The sequence below is a fragment of the Manis javanica genome, chromosome 11 (genome assembly GCF_040802235.1).
Source record: "Manis javanica isolate MJ-LG chromosome 11, MJ_LKY, whole genome shotgun sequence".
Classification (NCBI taxonomy): domain Eukaryota; kingdom Metazoa; phylum Chordata; class Mammalia; order Pholidota; family Manidae; genus Manis; species Manis javanica.
This window is the reverse complement of record NC_133166.1, coordinates 96124080-96136459: the sequence shown is the minus strand read 5'-3', so window position 1 is coordinate 96136459 and position 12380 is coordinate 96124080. Positions and strand designations below refer to the sequence as shown.

At 36.2% G+C, this 12380-nt stretch overlaps 1 protein-coding gene across 12 annotated transcripts in view; it reads left to right on the top strand.

The window, feature by feature from the left end:
- The window catches only part of RPS6KC1 (ribosomal protein S6 kinase C1), a 388511-nt gene that overhangs the window by 151890 nt on the left and 224241 nt on the right, over positions 1-12380 (top strand). For all 12 annotated transcript variants that reach the window (XR_012122859.1, XM_073216955.1, XM_073216956.1 and 9 more), the window contains 2 exons: positions 6708-6755; positions 7967-8099. Coding sequence is in view for 11 of the 12 variants with exons in the window: in XM_073216955.1 (XP_073073056.1) it covers positions 6708-6755; positions 7967-8099 (181 nt within the window). In the remaining variant the exon portion in view is untranslated. The remainder of the gene's footprint in view (positions 1-6707; positions 6756-7966; positions 8100-12380) is intronic.

Below are 12380 nucleotides of genomic sequence, written 5' to 3'. Positions count from 1 at the left end.
TGGGCAGTTATTTGTTCGCTAGAGTATGTTAAGAATCTTTCTTCTAAAACTTCCTAGGTTTTTTTCAAAATGCAATTTTGGCTTTAAGGTGGGATCTCCCTGTCTTTATTATGCTGTTTATAGGTGGGCCTTTTAGTAGGCTAAAGAGTAAATCTTACAATGATCTAATTGACACAATGAAGACATGGACTGTGCTCAGTTACTTCTCTTTATCTGGGGAATATTCAAACATTCAAGGCCAAGTTGCTCTTGACCTTTTGAGCTTTAACTGATTAATTCTAACTCTCAGTCTTTTCTGGCTTTCTAGTTTTAAGTAGTTAACTGAGTCCTTTCTAGGGGGCTTTACTGACCTTTTTTCTCTTTCCATCCCGCTCATATCTATTTTCCTGCCTAACACCTTTACGTTGTTCATGCTGACGCCCTTGACACTGAAACTTCTGATGGACAAAAGCTGTAGGCTCAACATCTTTTGCTTTTGGAGTTGCTGGGCAATGGTAGAGGGAACATTGCTAGCCTTCTAATGGCAAAGAAAGTAAGATACGCCCCAGTGGGGAGAATTCTTGGTATTAAAGGTCACCTAGTACTATTCCTTATTTTCTGGTAATTAAATTTAAAAAAAATTAAAAAAAGAAATCCTTTATAAATAAGATCTCTCATGAGAATAAGGTGTAGAATTAACAGTTAACAGTAGAAATACATTTTGAATATTTTAAGCATACAAAGTGGGCTAGGTTTTGAACAGTAAATATAAATAACATTTGATTGTCATCATACGGTATTGGGGAGGAATGCAAAGGTTTACTGCTCTAGGTTTATTGTTCAGAACCATTTCTACAGAAGAATAACATTGCCAGCTTCTGTAATGCTGCTGAGATGAGTTTACTTAATAACTCATCTAATAATCGTCAAGTTAAATGTGGATTGAATACAGTAAGTATAATCTTACTGTGTAAGAATACAGTGAGTGTAATCTTGCTCATCTGAAATTATGTTGTGAAAAACTAATTTGCAGAATTAGGCTTCTGTATATTCTTTGCCTTCTTTATTATGTTGATCCCATTCTTTTCTGGTATGTTTGTTTATGTGTGAATTTCCAGTAGTATAACTTGCAAGATCAAAGTCTGTTCAGAGTGCATGTAGCAAACACGAATGGTACTGAGACACCATTATGGAAAAGGCTGTGTTTGTCCAATATGGCTATCTCTTAGACCTCTTTTAAACATTTTCTTAACTTTTATTAATTGTTTTGGAGACCTGTGAAGTGACTGACACCAAAGTAGAGATGGATATTTCCTCAAATTACCCGGGTAGTCTTTCTTTTTAAAGGAATTGGAGCTAAAGCTATATTTAGAGACTGAGAGATTTTGAATGTCAATATTTGAATATCTGAAAAGATTCAAGAATGGGTGACACTTAATCCTCATTGAAGGGAATTCTCCACATTTCCTTACTATAATCATAGTGTCTTTATAGTGACAAATCTCTCTTTTCTCCAAATTCATTAATATACTTAAAAAAACCCATCACGTGGTGCTTTTGATGTATCCCCCTACCTGTCCTCTATTTCCAAATGTGGTACCTCATTGAGTATTAGGCGTTCCCTGTTCTAGTCAGCAAGAAGACCCAGACCTACAATCAGCTGGAGCTTTTCCTACTACTGTTATGAAAGAAGAGTGGGGGAGTCTCATTGTGCTGGAGGGAACGCAGAACAGATGAGGCTAATCCTTAAGGGATATGTTGTCTGCTTTTTTTTCCTGTGAGGAGCAGTCATTCTATATATTACTGCGGGCAAAAATGGAATAATCTCTTCTGTTAGACCATATGCTAATATAGGGCTGATAACTAAGTGTGAAAAATGAAAGGGAGAAATACACATCAATTGTATTCTCTCAGTAAGGTATGCTCTCCAAGATAATTATTTCATGACAGTTTTAGTTACAGTAGTTGTTTTGTCATGAAATAAAAGATGGTTTTAGGAGCCTTTTATTGGGAAAACAATTGTATCAGATTAGTACCAGATTAGATTTTTGTCTTTATAAAGGTGAGCAAACCCATGAGCAGTTTTTAAATTGATGTGTTCTAGTCCACAAATGAACAAATTCTGTTTGAGGGTTAAAGAAGCTATTATTTTGTCCTTTATGCTGACAGCTTCATTACAGATTGGCCTACTGTTGGCATTAAAAAAATGTTTGGCTCCTTATGATCTTTGTGCATGCAACTATAATATTAATGCAGCGCCATGGCACTGCTCATTAAGAAATGACTTTAAATAAGGTTGAAGCATGTAAATTTGGAAAGATACAGATGTTAAATGCAGTCATTTCTCTTTGTATACAGCCGTATGGCTAATAATTTCCAAGTGGCTAAAGCTCTTGTTAGCAGAAGTGCTGGTGTGTTAAGAATGGCACTATAAATAACTTTAAGAACTGAAGTTGAAGGTGCTTCTTTTAAAGACTATTGTTAACTAAACATTATTGCCAAACAGATGGAAAGCATTCACCAGCCTGATGTTTTTAGGTCTAATTATATTATCACCAGCCCTGTACGGCTCAGTTGAAGAGGTGTATCCAGAGGCCAATTTATAATCATTTAGCCAACACCTGTTTGGGAGAAATTGACAGTCAAAGGGCACATTTTAAAAAAATCACATATGTTCGTGTGTTTATTGCCTCAATGTGAATGTTGTCTAGTTGCAAACAAACTTGGTAGAAGAAGAAAGTAAATGTAAACAAAGCACCACTTGCCAGCCACATTTATCAATCTTAATTTGGGCTTTTTATCTGATTCACTTCATGCTTCATGGCTAAGTGAGGCCAGCAAAGAGATTTCACTCCTTTTTTACAGGCATATTCTATTCAGTCAATTAAGAGGCTTCTGGGTGGAAAAAGAAGTTCTTTGCTTTGCATAGCTTCCATATCTTTTACCTGGTGAAAGGTTTTCTGTTTCATAAAGCTGCATCTTATTTAAATAGCACTGACATTCTGCTGAGTGGCTTGTAAGTCACAGCTTGATATAAAAGCACAGGAGATTTAAGGAACACTAAATGTCCTCATCAGTCTATGTTCACTGAGTCCTCCTTTGCAGAGAAAGGGCCACGATGCCTTCTTTAACACTCATAATACAACGGTCAAGGTTTAAGTTCTTCGAATGTGTTTTCATGCATTGGAGATTCAAGACTGGAGGTGAATATACCACAAAGGAAATTATGAGGAAAATAGGTAGGTATATCCTGTCTGCATAGTTTGAACATGATCATCCTACTAACTCTCTGCATTTTATTGTTTTTCCTTCTTTGACATACTTCTCTATTGAAAGGTTGTGTATGTCACTTCCATTTTCTTATCACCCATTATAAACTCAGAGCAGTCTATTCTGTCCCTACTGGATCTGTGCATCATGCAGGATCCGAAGTTACCAATGACTTCCTAACTGCCGTAGGCAGTGACTGGTTCTCAGTTCTCCGTCTTCATGGCTTCTCTTTGTCGTTTGGGGCTGATGATTACTTTCATCATAAATACTCTCTTTCCCTGACATCTGAACCACTGTATTTCTTGGGGTTTTTTTGCACTTTTCTAACCACAATTTTTGGTTGTTGTCTTACATACCCTCCATGTTCCAACTATGAATAATTTTCAAATTTCAGACATAAATGGTATAGCTTAGCAGTTAAAGAGGAAGAACCTATGAGCCAGACAGCTAGGGTTTAAATTTCATTTCTACCGCTTCTTAGCTTTGTGAGCATGGGCAAGTTAATTATTTTATCTTTGTTTCCTCATCTGTAAAGTTGGTTAATAAAAGTACACCTACCTCATTGGGTTGTTGAGTGCATTGTATGATTTAACTCTTTAAAGCCAGTGCAGTCCTGGTATAAACAAGCATTCCAGTGGGGGTACATTCTCATGTCTTTAGCTGTTATTGATGGAGAGTGCTCAGATATAAATCTTTAGTCCTGATTTTCAACCCTCCATTCCCATATTGCCATTACCTTCCAAGCTTTTACACTGGAATTCATATATGTACACTGAACGTTTACTATGGGAGATAGATGTGTTAGGTATAGGAGGAAATACAATTTATGTCCTATGTTAGTTTTTTATTACTATCATAACAAATTACCAGAAACTTAGAAGATTTAAACAAATTTATTATGCTCGAGTTCTTTGGATCAGAGGTATGACATGTGTCGCATTGGGCTAAAATCAAAGTGTTGTCAGCACTGTGTGCCCTACTGGAGGCTCTGGGGAAAAATCCATTTTCAGGTTCTTTTAGGTTGTGGCCTGAATTCTTTTCTTAGTGGTTGTAGGACTAACTCTCTTCCTTGCTGACTATCAGCCACAGGCTGGTCGTTGCTCCTAGAAGCTGCCTGTGAGCTCCTGGGGTTCTCTCTCCAGTGCTTACATTGGGGCCGCTATATCTTAGAGCTGGCACCAATGCCCCTCATAGTTCGAATCTCTCTGATATCCCCTTTTGCCATATCGTTTCTATGCTTTCCACTTCTGGACAGAGATAGTTCTCTGCTTTTAAGTGTTCATGTGATTTGAGCCCACTCAGATAATCCAGGATAATCTGTTTTAAGGTCTATACCATAATTACATTGCAAAGTTCTTTTTGGCCAGTAACATATTCACAGGTTGTGGACATTAAGATTTGAACACCCTTGGTAACCATTATTCTGCATGCAACATGCTAATAAGAAGTAAGCAGTCTGGTGGGGAAATAGACGAGTGAACAAATAAATCCAAATTGATACTTATTGATACAGTTGGTACTGCATATAGGGAGAACAAAGGATGAAAGGAGTCAGTTTTACTGATAGACTTTGGAGCTGAATATGAAATATGGGTTCTTGTTTTATAAGGGGCTAGGGGAACATTTCAGGGAGGAGGAGCAGTAATAGTGATAGAAGTCATGACAATTACTGCTTATACCAAGCACTTACACAAGATTGTCTCACTGAAATTGTCACAAATACTGTTCTTATCTACCATTATAGCTTCTACAGATGAAGCTATAACGTCTTCATATTTATAGTAGGAATAGTAAACTTACCTTATTGGGTAGTTGAAAGAAAGAACATTGGTTACACAGAACTAAAGTGTAGCACATAGTAAACACTTAGGACATGGTAAGTGGAAGAGAATAGAGGGTGGATAGGAGAAATACGAGGTAGAACTAACTGGACTTGGTCGCTGGTTATGCTGGTAGTGTACAGGGGATAATTCACAGTGACTTAGCTTTTTTTGGGTTACATGGGTAGTGGTGTTTTTTAGTAGCGTAAAGGAGAAAAAGGTTTTGTTTTGTTTTTAGTGGGGGCAAGGCTTTGGAAAAGGAGGGGATGGATTTGGGAAGTGGAATATTCAATTGAAATTGGTTGGAGATTTGAATAGTACAGGTAAAGCACTCAGAAGAGAGATCAAAGATGAAGTTGTCACTTACTTTAAACTCATCATGTCTGAAATGGTATTTACTATCTTCTTCTCAAATTGGTTCCCCATATTAACTCCCCTATTCGTTTCCACCACTCTTTTATTTCCCAAGTTTGACATCTTTTTTTTCCCCCTTGACTCCCAGCTCTCTGGAAGGGCAAAATAAATAAGTAAATAAAAATAAAAGCCCTGTTTACAGTGTTGGGAGGTTTCTGTGGTGTAAATACTCCTGTGATGGCCCATTTCAGACTGTGGCTACTGTTTAGCAGGGTTGAATTGCTGCAGTAGAGATTACAAGGGCCTGCAAATCCTAAAATGTTTACTGTCTGGATAGTTACAGAAAAAAATTTGCTGACCTTTGCTATAGTGTCTCCAAAATAATTAAATATTAATATAGTAGGCTAATTCCCTATCTCTGCTCATTCTTTCTCTCTGTCAAAATGCGTGGGGGTGGGGCGGTGGGTAGTTAGAGGGGGCAATATGTGAGATCACGAAGGGTCTTGAAGTCATCTTTTGGATTTATGCTTTTTCCCTGAATGAGAGCAGTGACACAATGTAGCTTATTTTTTAAAAAGAAAACCCTGGGTACCATTTTGGAATAGACTATAGGGCAGCAGAGATGGAAGGAGAGAAGTCTATTGGGAGACCATTGTTATAATCTGGGTAAATATTTGTATCAGGTAATAGCAGTGGAAGTGGTGAGGCGAGTTCAGAATCTGGATACCTTTTGAAGCTGGAGCTGACAGGATTTGCTGATGGAAACAGATGTTATGGATGAGTCCTGGATGGAGAGGTGGTACCAAAAGGATGCCTTAGCCTGAAGCCTGAGTTATTGAGATCACATTATAGCAAGTTGCTGCATAAGGCGTTTGGGGAAGAAAATTGAGACTTCAGCAATTCCTATAAATTAAAAAACATTTCTTATTAACCATATATATTCCATAGGGAAAAATTCTGTCTAAAATTCTTCTTTTAGTAAAACATTTTAGTAAAAGTAAAATAATTTTACTTTTAAGAACTAAATTTTAAATAAATCTAGGAAAACATAGTATTTCCAATGTATAGCATTTTTGAATAGGAAACCATAACAACACTCACTTTAGGTAAGACTGTTTTGATGCTGTTATTTGGTGGCCTTTTCAAAAAGACCTATTCAGAAATGAATAATTTTGGTGGAGTCAATTCCAACACTTTTCCCCAAACCCTTACATTAATAGTTTTAAAAAGTTAATGTGTCAATGTTTCATTGTATTGTGAATATTGCTCATGTCTTTTATGTAGGTTTTACTTGTAATGGACACAAGGACAGAACAGACATTCATTTTAAAAGTAAGTAGAATTTGTATGTTTAATGAATTTAGAAATTTATTTTCAAATTATATCACTGAAAGAAAAAATATTTACTATTTTTTTCTTCGGTGTTCGAATGTTCTTTCATGTTTGTGGTGATCTGTATTTATTCTACTTTCCTTCTGTCACAGTTGATAAATACAGCACATATTTAAAAAGAATTTTAGGTTATAGAGTATGGAGGAAATAATTTGAATAAGTTGAAGGCTCACTTCATGCTGTTTAAATGTACACCACGTAGTTTACATACATGTCTAATACATGTGTAATTTGTGAAGGCAACACAATTGTACCTTTGATTATGATTAGAGTTCTTAAGAGCTAAAATTTTGCCTCAAAGTCTTACAGGTATTTGGGAAAGTGTTATCTACATCCCTAGCACTCTTTTTAATGTAAATTCATTTTTGGGTCTCTGTATAACTCAATTTGTAACTAAAGGAATAAGGAAAAAAAACCCCTCACTTTGTAATTTTGAAATCATATTCAAAATGGATTGTAATAGTACGTATTCTAAAAATCTGTAATTTAAGCATTTCCACAGCATTCAAAATTAATCAATTTCAGATTATTTTTCTATTTCTTTTTCTGATATGTATTTTTTTTACTTACCAGCATGGCAGTAGGTCACATTGACATATCCCGAAACAAATTTATTTTTATGAGTATCCTTTATCACTGGCATTTCCACAGATTTTTAAACCAGGATATGACACCAGAAACTGCATATACCTTGTTCCTTTAGAGGAAACTTAAAATAAGCCTTGTGCTTTTTTGGAATAGAATTTTAAATTGTCTGTTTAATCTGAGAATACCTGTGTGTCTCAGGAATTTGAATTGATCTCACAATATCTACTACTCTAAAGATATACATAAGTAAAATAAAACTTAAGAATAAGGTCATAGACAAATAACTGTGTGTCATCCTGATGACTTAGTTTGAGAGCATCTCTAATAAAAACACTGACCCACATAATTGATTTTAATGGCAGCTTTGTGGCATCTTCCGTTCTCTGGATTCACGCCAGATGCCATCAGCAGAGCCTCCAGGGACTGAGGGGCATAGAGCAGCAGATGAGTGGTTTCTCTGAAGCCCAGAGTAACCCGGATAGATTAGTTTGGTTGATAAACACAGAGCACAGCAGGCTCCAAAGGCAACTGAGGGTACAACTGACCTTTTTGTTCTCTGTCAGGGTCTAAGGAAAAGCAGTGAGTACCGCACGAACAGAAAGACCATCATCCCCCGCCGTGTGCCCAACATGGTGTGTCTGCACAAGTACATCGTTTCCGAGGAGTCAGTATTTCTTGTGCTGCAGCACGCAGAAGGTTGGTTTGTAGTTTAAATTGTTTATGGAATGAAGAACTTCACCCACTTAGCTTTTCGGTTGCTATAATGTCCTTCTTACCTCTATTGTTACGTGAGCAGATAAAATACAGGAAACACATATAAGAGCTGTTTCTCATTCCTCTGCTCGCTCTCCCTACTTGGAGTTTTGAGGGAAAATGGAAACCCAGGTGAGCAGCAGATGTCATTTGAACTACAGTAACATTCTTACATATACTTAACCACTTACTTTCTCCTAGAATTGACCTAATATGATGAAAACCTTAAGGTGAATGTGTGCAAAGAAAGCTAGGTTTTATTTTAGGGAATTAGTTTTGTTCTCTTGTTCTCTGCTAAAAAGATACATTATTGTTAGATAACTAAAATAAAAAACATTCCCTGAAGAATTAATTAATTACCCCCCCTTTTTACAAGGCATGGGTATTTGTTTACCATTTGACCTTACCTGGATATTCTTAGCTGGGGTTTTATGAATACAGCCATTGGCAATCGCATATGGATACAAAGCAGAGGCATGATGCTTTTTTGCCTTCAGACTTGTCATGAAATTTCAGCTCTTAGCAGAGGGAACAGGTGGCAAAAAAGAATAATATTTTTTTATTTGTTTTTGCCCTTTAACATCTGAATTTAAATAGTTTTTTATTTAGAATGACTGAATGTAGCATATAAATATAAATCCACATAATAAACATTGCCTTTTGGCTTATAAAAGGTGTTCTTAAAATAGTAAAAAAATTTAAATTATTTTCCATGTTTCATGAAGATGATGTTATTATTTTTATGTTACTGAGAATAAAGAACTACTGTGCTTTGCTAATAGACATAACATTTGAATTTAATGCATTTTCCCAGGAAAATGAGTCATTGCTTTGTGGAACGAGGTCTCATATGATAACTAATGCAAGATTTTTGATGGGGGCAATAAACTATTAATATTGTTTATTATGAAGTACAGCACAAGATAACTACAGATGGAGGGAAGACCTCCATATGCAGTATTTAATAGGAAATTCAGAAGGGGCTCCATGGTCTCTCAGGTATTAAGAGAGTTAATTGTGTGTGTGAATTGGATAACTAATTCACCTTTGTTCAGACATTATAGACAGCTTTTATCTGAGGATACCAGTGCATTACAGACATTATTGAATTAGAGGTCATGTCATCAGATAGCGAAATACAGCCACCTCTGGTGTGGAACAAAATAACTTACGTAGTAATAATCCATAATAATTTAGAACAAGGTCAGTAGGATGAATGTAATTATAGTCAATATTCTATTACCCAGTGTGGATTATTCATGTTGGAGATTACCTGTGGCAAAATTTCAATCCTAGTTTACCAGTTATTTGCATTTCTTCTTCCTGTTCATCTTCCTCTGCTTCTCCAAAATATACATCAGTTTTTCTTCACCTCTTATATTCTCTAAAGCTGATGTTTCAAGTGCTTTTACTTTAATATTTAGACAATTTTTATAGTCTGTCTTAAAGCCATAGATGTGTGACTTTCAAATTCTCCAGTTTAGGTTATTGTTACCAAATCTCTTCTCCTTTATTGCTGACCACACCTAACTTTGATCACATGACCATATAATTTTGTCCAGGATTATTTAAACTTGGTAAGGGAGGATCTCTTTTTACTGATCATTTTAGGTGTTTATTGTTTAATTTTAAGACTATTTTATAATACAAAGATAATAGATTATAGTACAAATAGAGACTCTGGATTCATTTAATAGTCAACAGATTTATTGAGCATGTATTATGTGCTAGGCAAACAAAATAGGAAAAGAGCCTGCCCCTTTGAAACTTACATTCTATGGAGAGTCAAACAGGGAAACAAAAATCATGATAATATTGGCTCATAATAGAGACCATACCAATCTTCAACACAGATTTAATGGAGAGCGACAGGGGACTACTTTAAGTATTCAGGGAAGCCTGCTCTAAGAAGATGACATTTAAGAGGAGGCTGAATGACAAACGAAATAACCATTTGGATTTAAGGGGGAAGCACATTCCAGGTACAGGGGTCAGTGTAAGAAATTGAAGGCAAAAACAAACTTGGAATGTTTGATGAAGAAAAAGAGACGATTTGCTGGAATTTGGATTTAAGGGGGAAGCACATTCCAGGTACAGGGGTCAGTGTAAGAAATTGAAGGCAAAAACAAACTTGGAATGTTTGATGAACAAAAAGAGACGATTTGCTGGAATGTAGTAGGTAAGGGCAAGAGTGGTAGATGAGGCTATTGGAGAAGCAGGCAAGACCCTTGTACAGCAGGGTAAGGACTTTGGCTTTTATTCAAGTGCATTGGGAAACATTGGACTTCTTAAGCAGTGACATGATCTGATTTACATTTTAACAAGATCACTGCTGTTACATGAGGAATGGATTATAGAAGGGCAAGAACAGAGGCCATGCGTAGTCTGGGAAAGAAAAGGTAATGGCCTGGCTTTCTGGAGTACTAGTGGTGATGCTTTGAGGGTAGGCTCAGTGGGACCAGTGGTGGATTCAAAGTTAGGAAGAGAAGGATCTAGGGTTATTCCTTGGCTTAGGTGAACTGATGATGGAGTGTGTGCTATTGTTTGCATGCTAGTGGGTACTTTGTTACCTCTGTGAATTAGGAGGTGGTGTATGTATCATAAAAATATCACTTTCATATGCACAAATAGCTGTTATTGAGAAAGTAAATATTAAAACAGTTTTCTCCATAATGTGAGTGTTTGAATACTTATGATTTGTGTCTTTAGTTTCTCTCTGCTTATAAACCTATTCATGATTCACATGAGTCTCTTGGACTCATTTTCTTTTCATTTTAAATTCAGTCAGTCAGAGATACAGTTGAGTAATTACTGGGATACAATTTAGTTCTAATATCATGGTGAACAAAACAGATGAAGATTGCCTACATGGAGCTTACTTACAGAGATCAGACAATAGGAAATACATAACTAAATATATGTCAGATGGAGAAAAAGCCTTTGGAGAAAAGTTAAGTAAAGGAAGGAGAAGGGAATGCCAAACGAGTGAGGTGAGGTTGCTGTTTTATCTCAAGTGGTTGCCTTATTAAGAAGGGCACATTTGGCCAGTGACCTGAAGGAAGTGTGAAAGGGAGCAATGTGGATGTGTGAGGGAGGAGTATCTCATCATTGAGAACAAACATAGGCCCAGAGGTAAGAGTGTACTTAGTGTGCAAGAAACAGCAAGGTCAGTGTGGCTGGAGCAGCATGGAAAGAGCTTCGAGGAGTGGGCAGGCAGGCATTCAAGGGATCTTACAGGTCACTTTGAGAACTTGATTTTTATTCTGAGGAGATGGGGAGTCATTGAGATGCTGAGTGGAGGAATGCAAGATAGAGCTCCCTCTGGCTGCTTTGTGGAAAGTAGAACACAGGAGGCCAAAGGCAAAAGCAGAGAGAGCAGTTTGGAAGCTGTTGGAGCATTCCAGGTGAGAATGATGGGAGCTTGGACAAAGTCTTCGTGTTGGAGGTGGAGAGAAATTGCTCTTAGATTCTGAATATATTTTGATGATAGAGATGAATTGTTTCTAGTACTTTTATCTTTATGTATTTTTGTTTTTTAAGAACTATTTGTAGGGTAAATTTCTTCAAATAAAATTGCTGGGTCAAAAGATGATTTTGATCATAGGCCCAGCAATACTTTATCATACATATTAAATATGCTTACTTTTGGTCAAACACATTTAACAAATTTTCTTTCCAACCTGCAAAAAAATCACTAGATTAAAATCTGATGAGAGACAAAGAGTTTTAATTTTTGTAGTTTAAAATAGCTAATATATGTAATTTTATATACTTCAACAGGGCTTAGAAGGGTGTCATTTATGTTCTTAAAGTGTTAAAAATTGTAAATATGTTAGCTGTTTTCTGTTTATGTTTTGTGATTTATCAACAACAGGGTTTTTTTCAAGGGTAATCTTTTTTACTGTAAAATAGTAATATTGACATTTGTGTAAGTTTGTCTTTTAGGCCTGATCTTAACTGTAGACAGTAAATCCACACGGCTTTTGTAGATGAGGAACTTCAATGGGAATTATATGTCCTTGTAAGTTATGTGATTTTCTTGATTTTCTTGTTGAAAAAAATGTGATGAGACCAAAACTTTATTTCTGTAGCTCCATATTGAGCATTAAATTTAACCAGGTACTGAGCAATGAATGGAGGAGATCTAGAACAGTTTTGTCCTCTCTTGAAAATGTAGTTTCAAAAATTCAGGATAGGGTATTTGTTTAGGTGTAAAGAAAATGC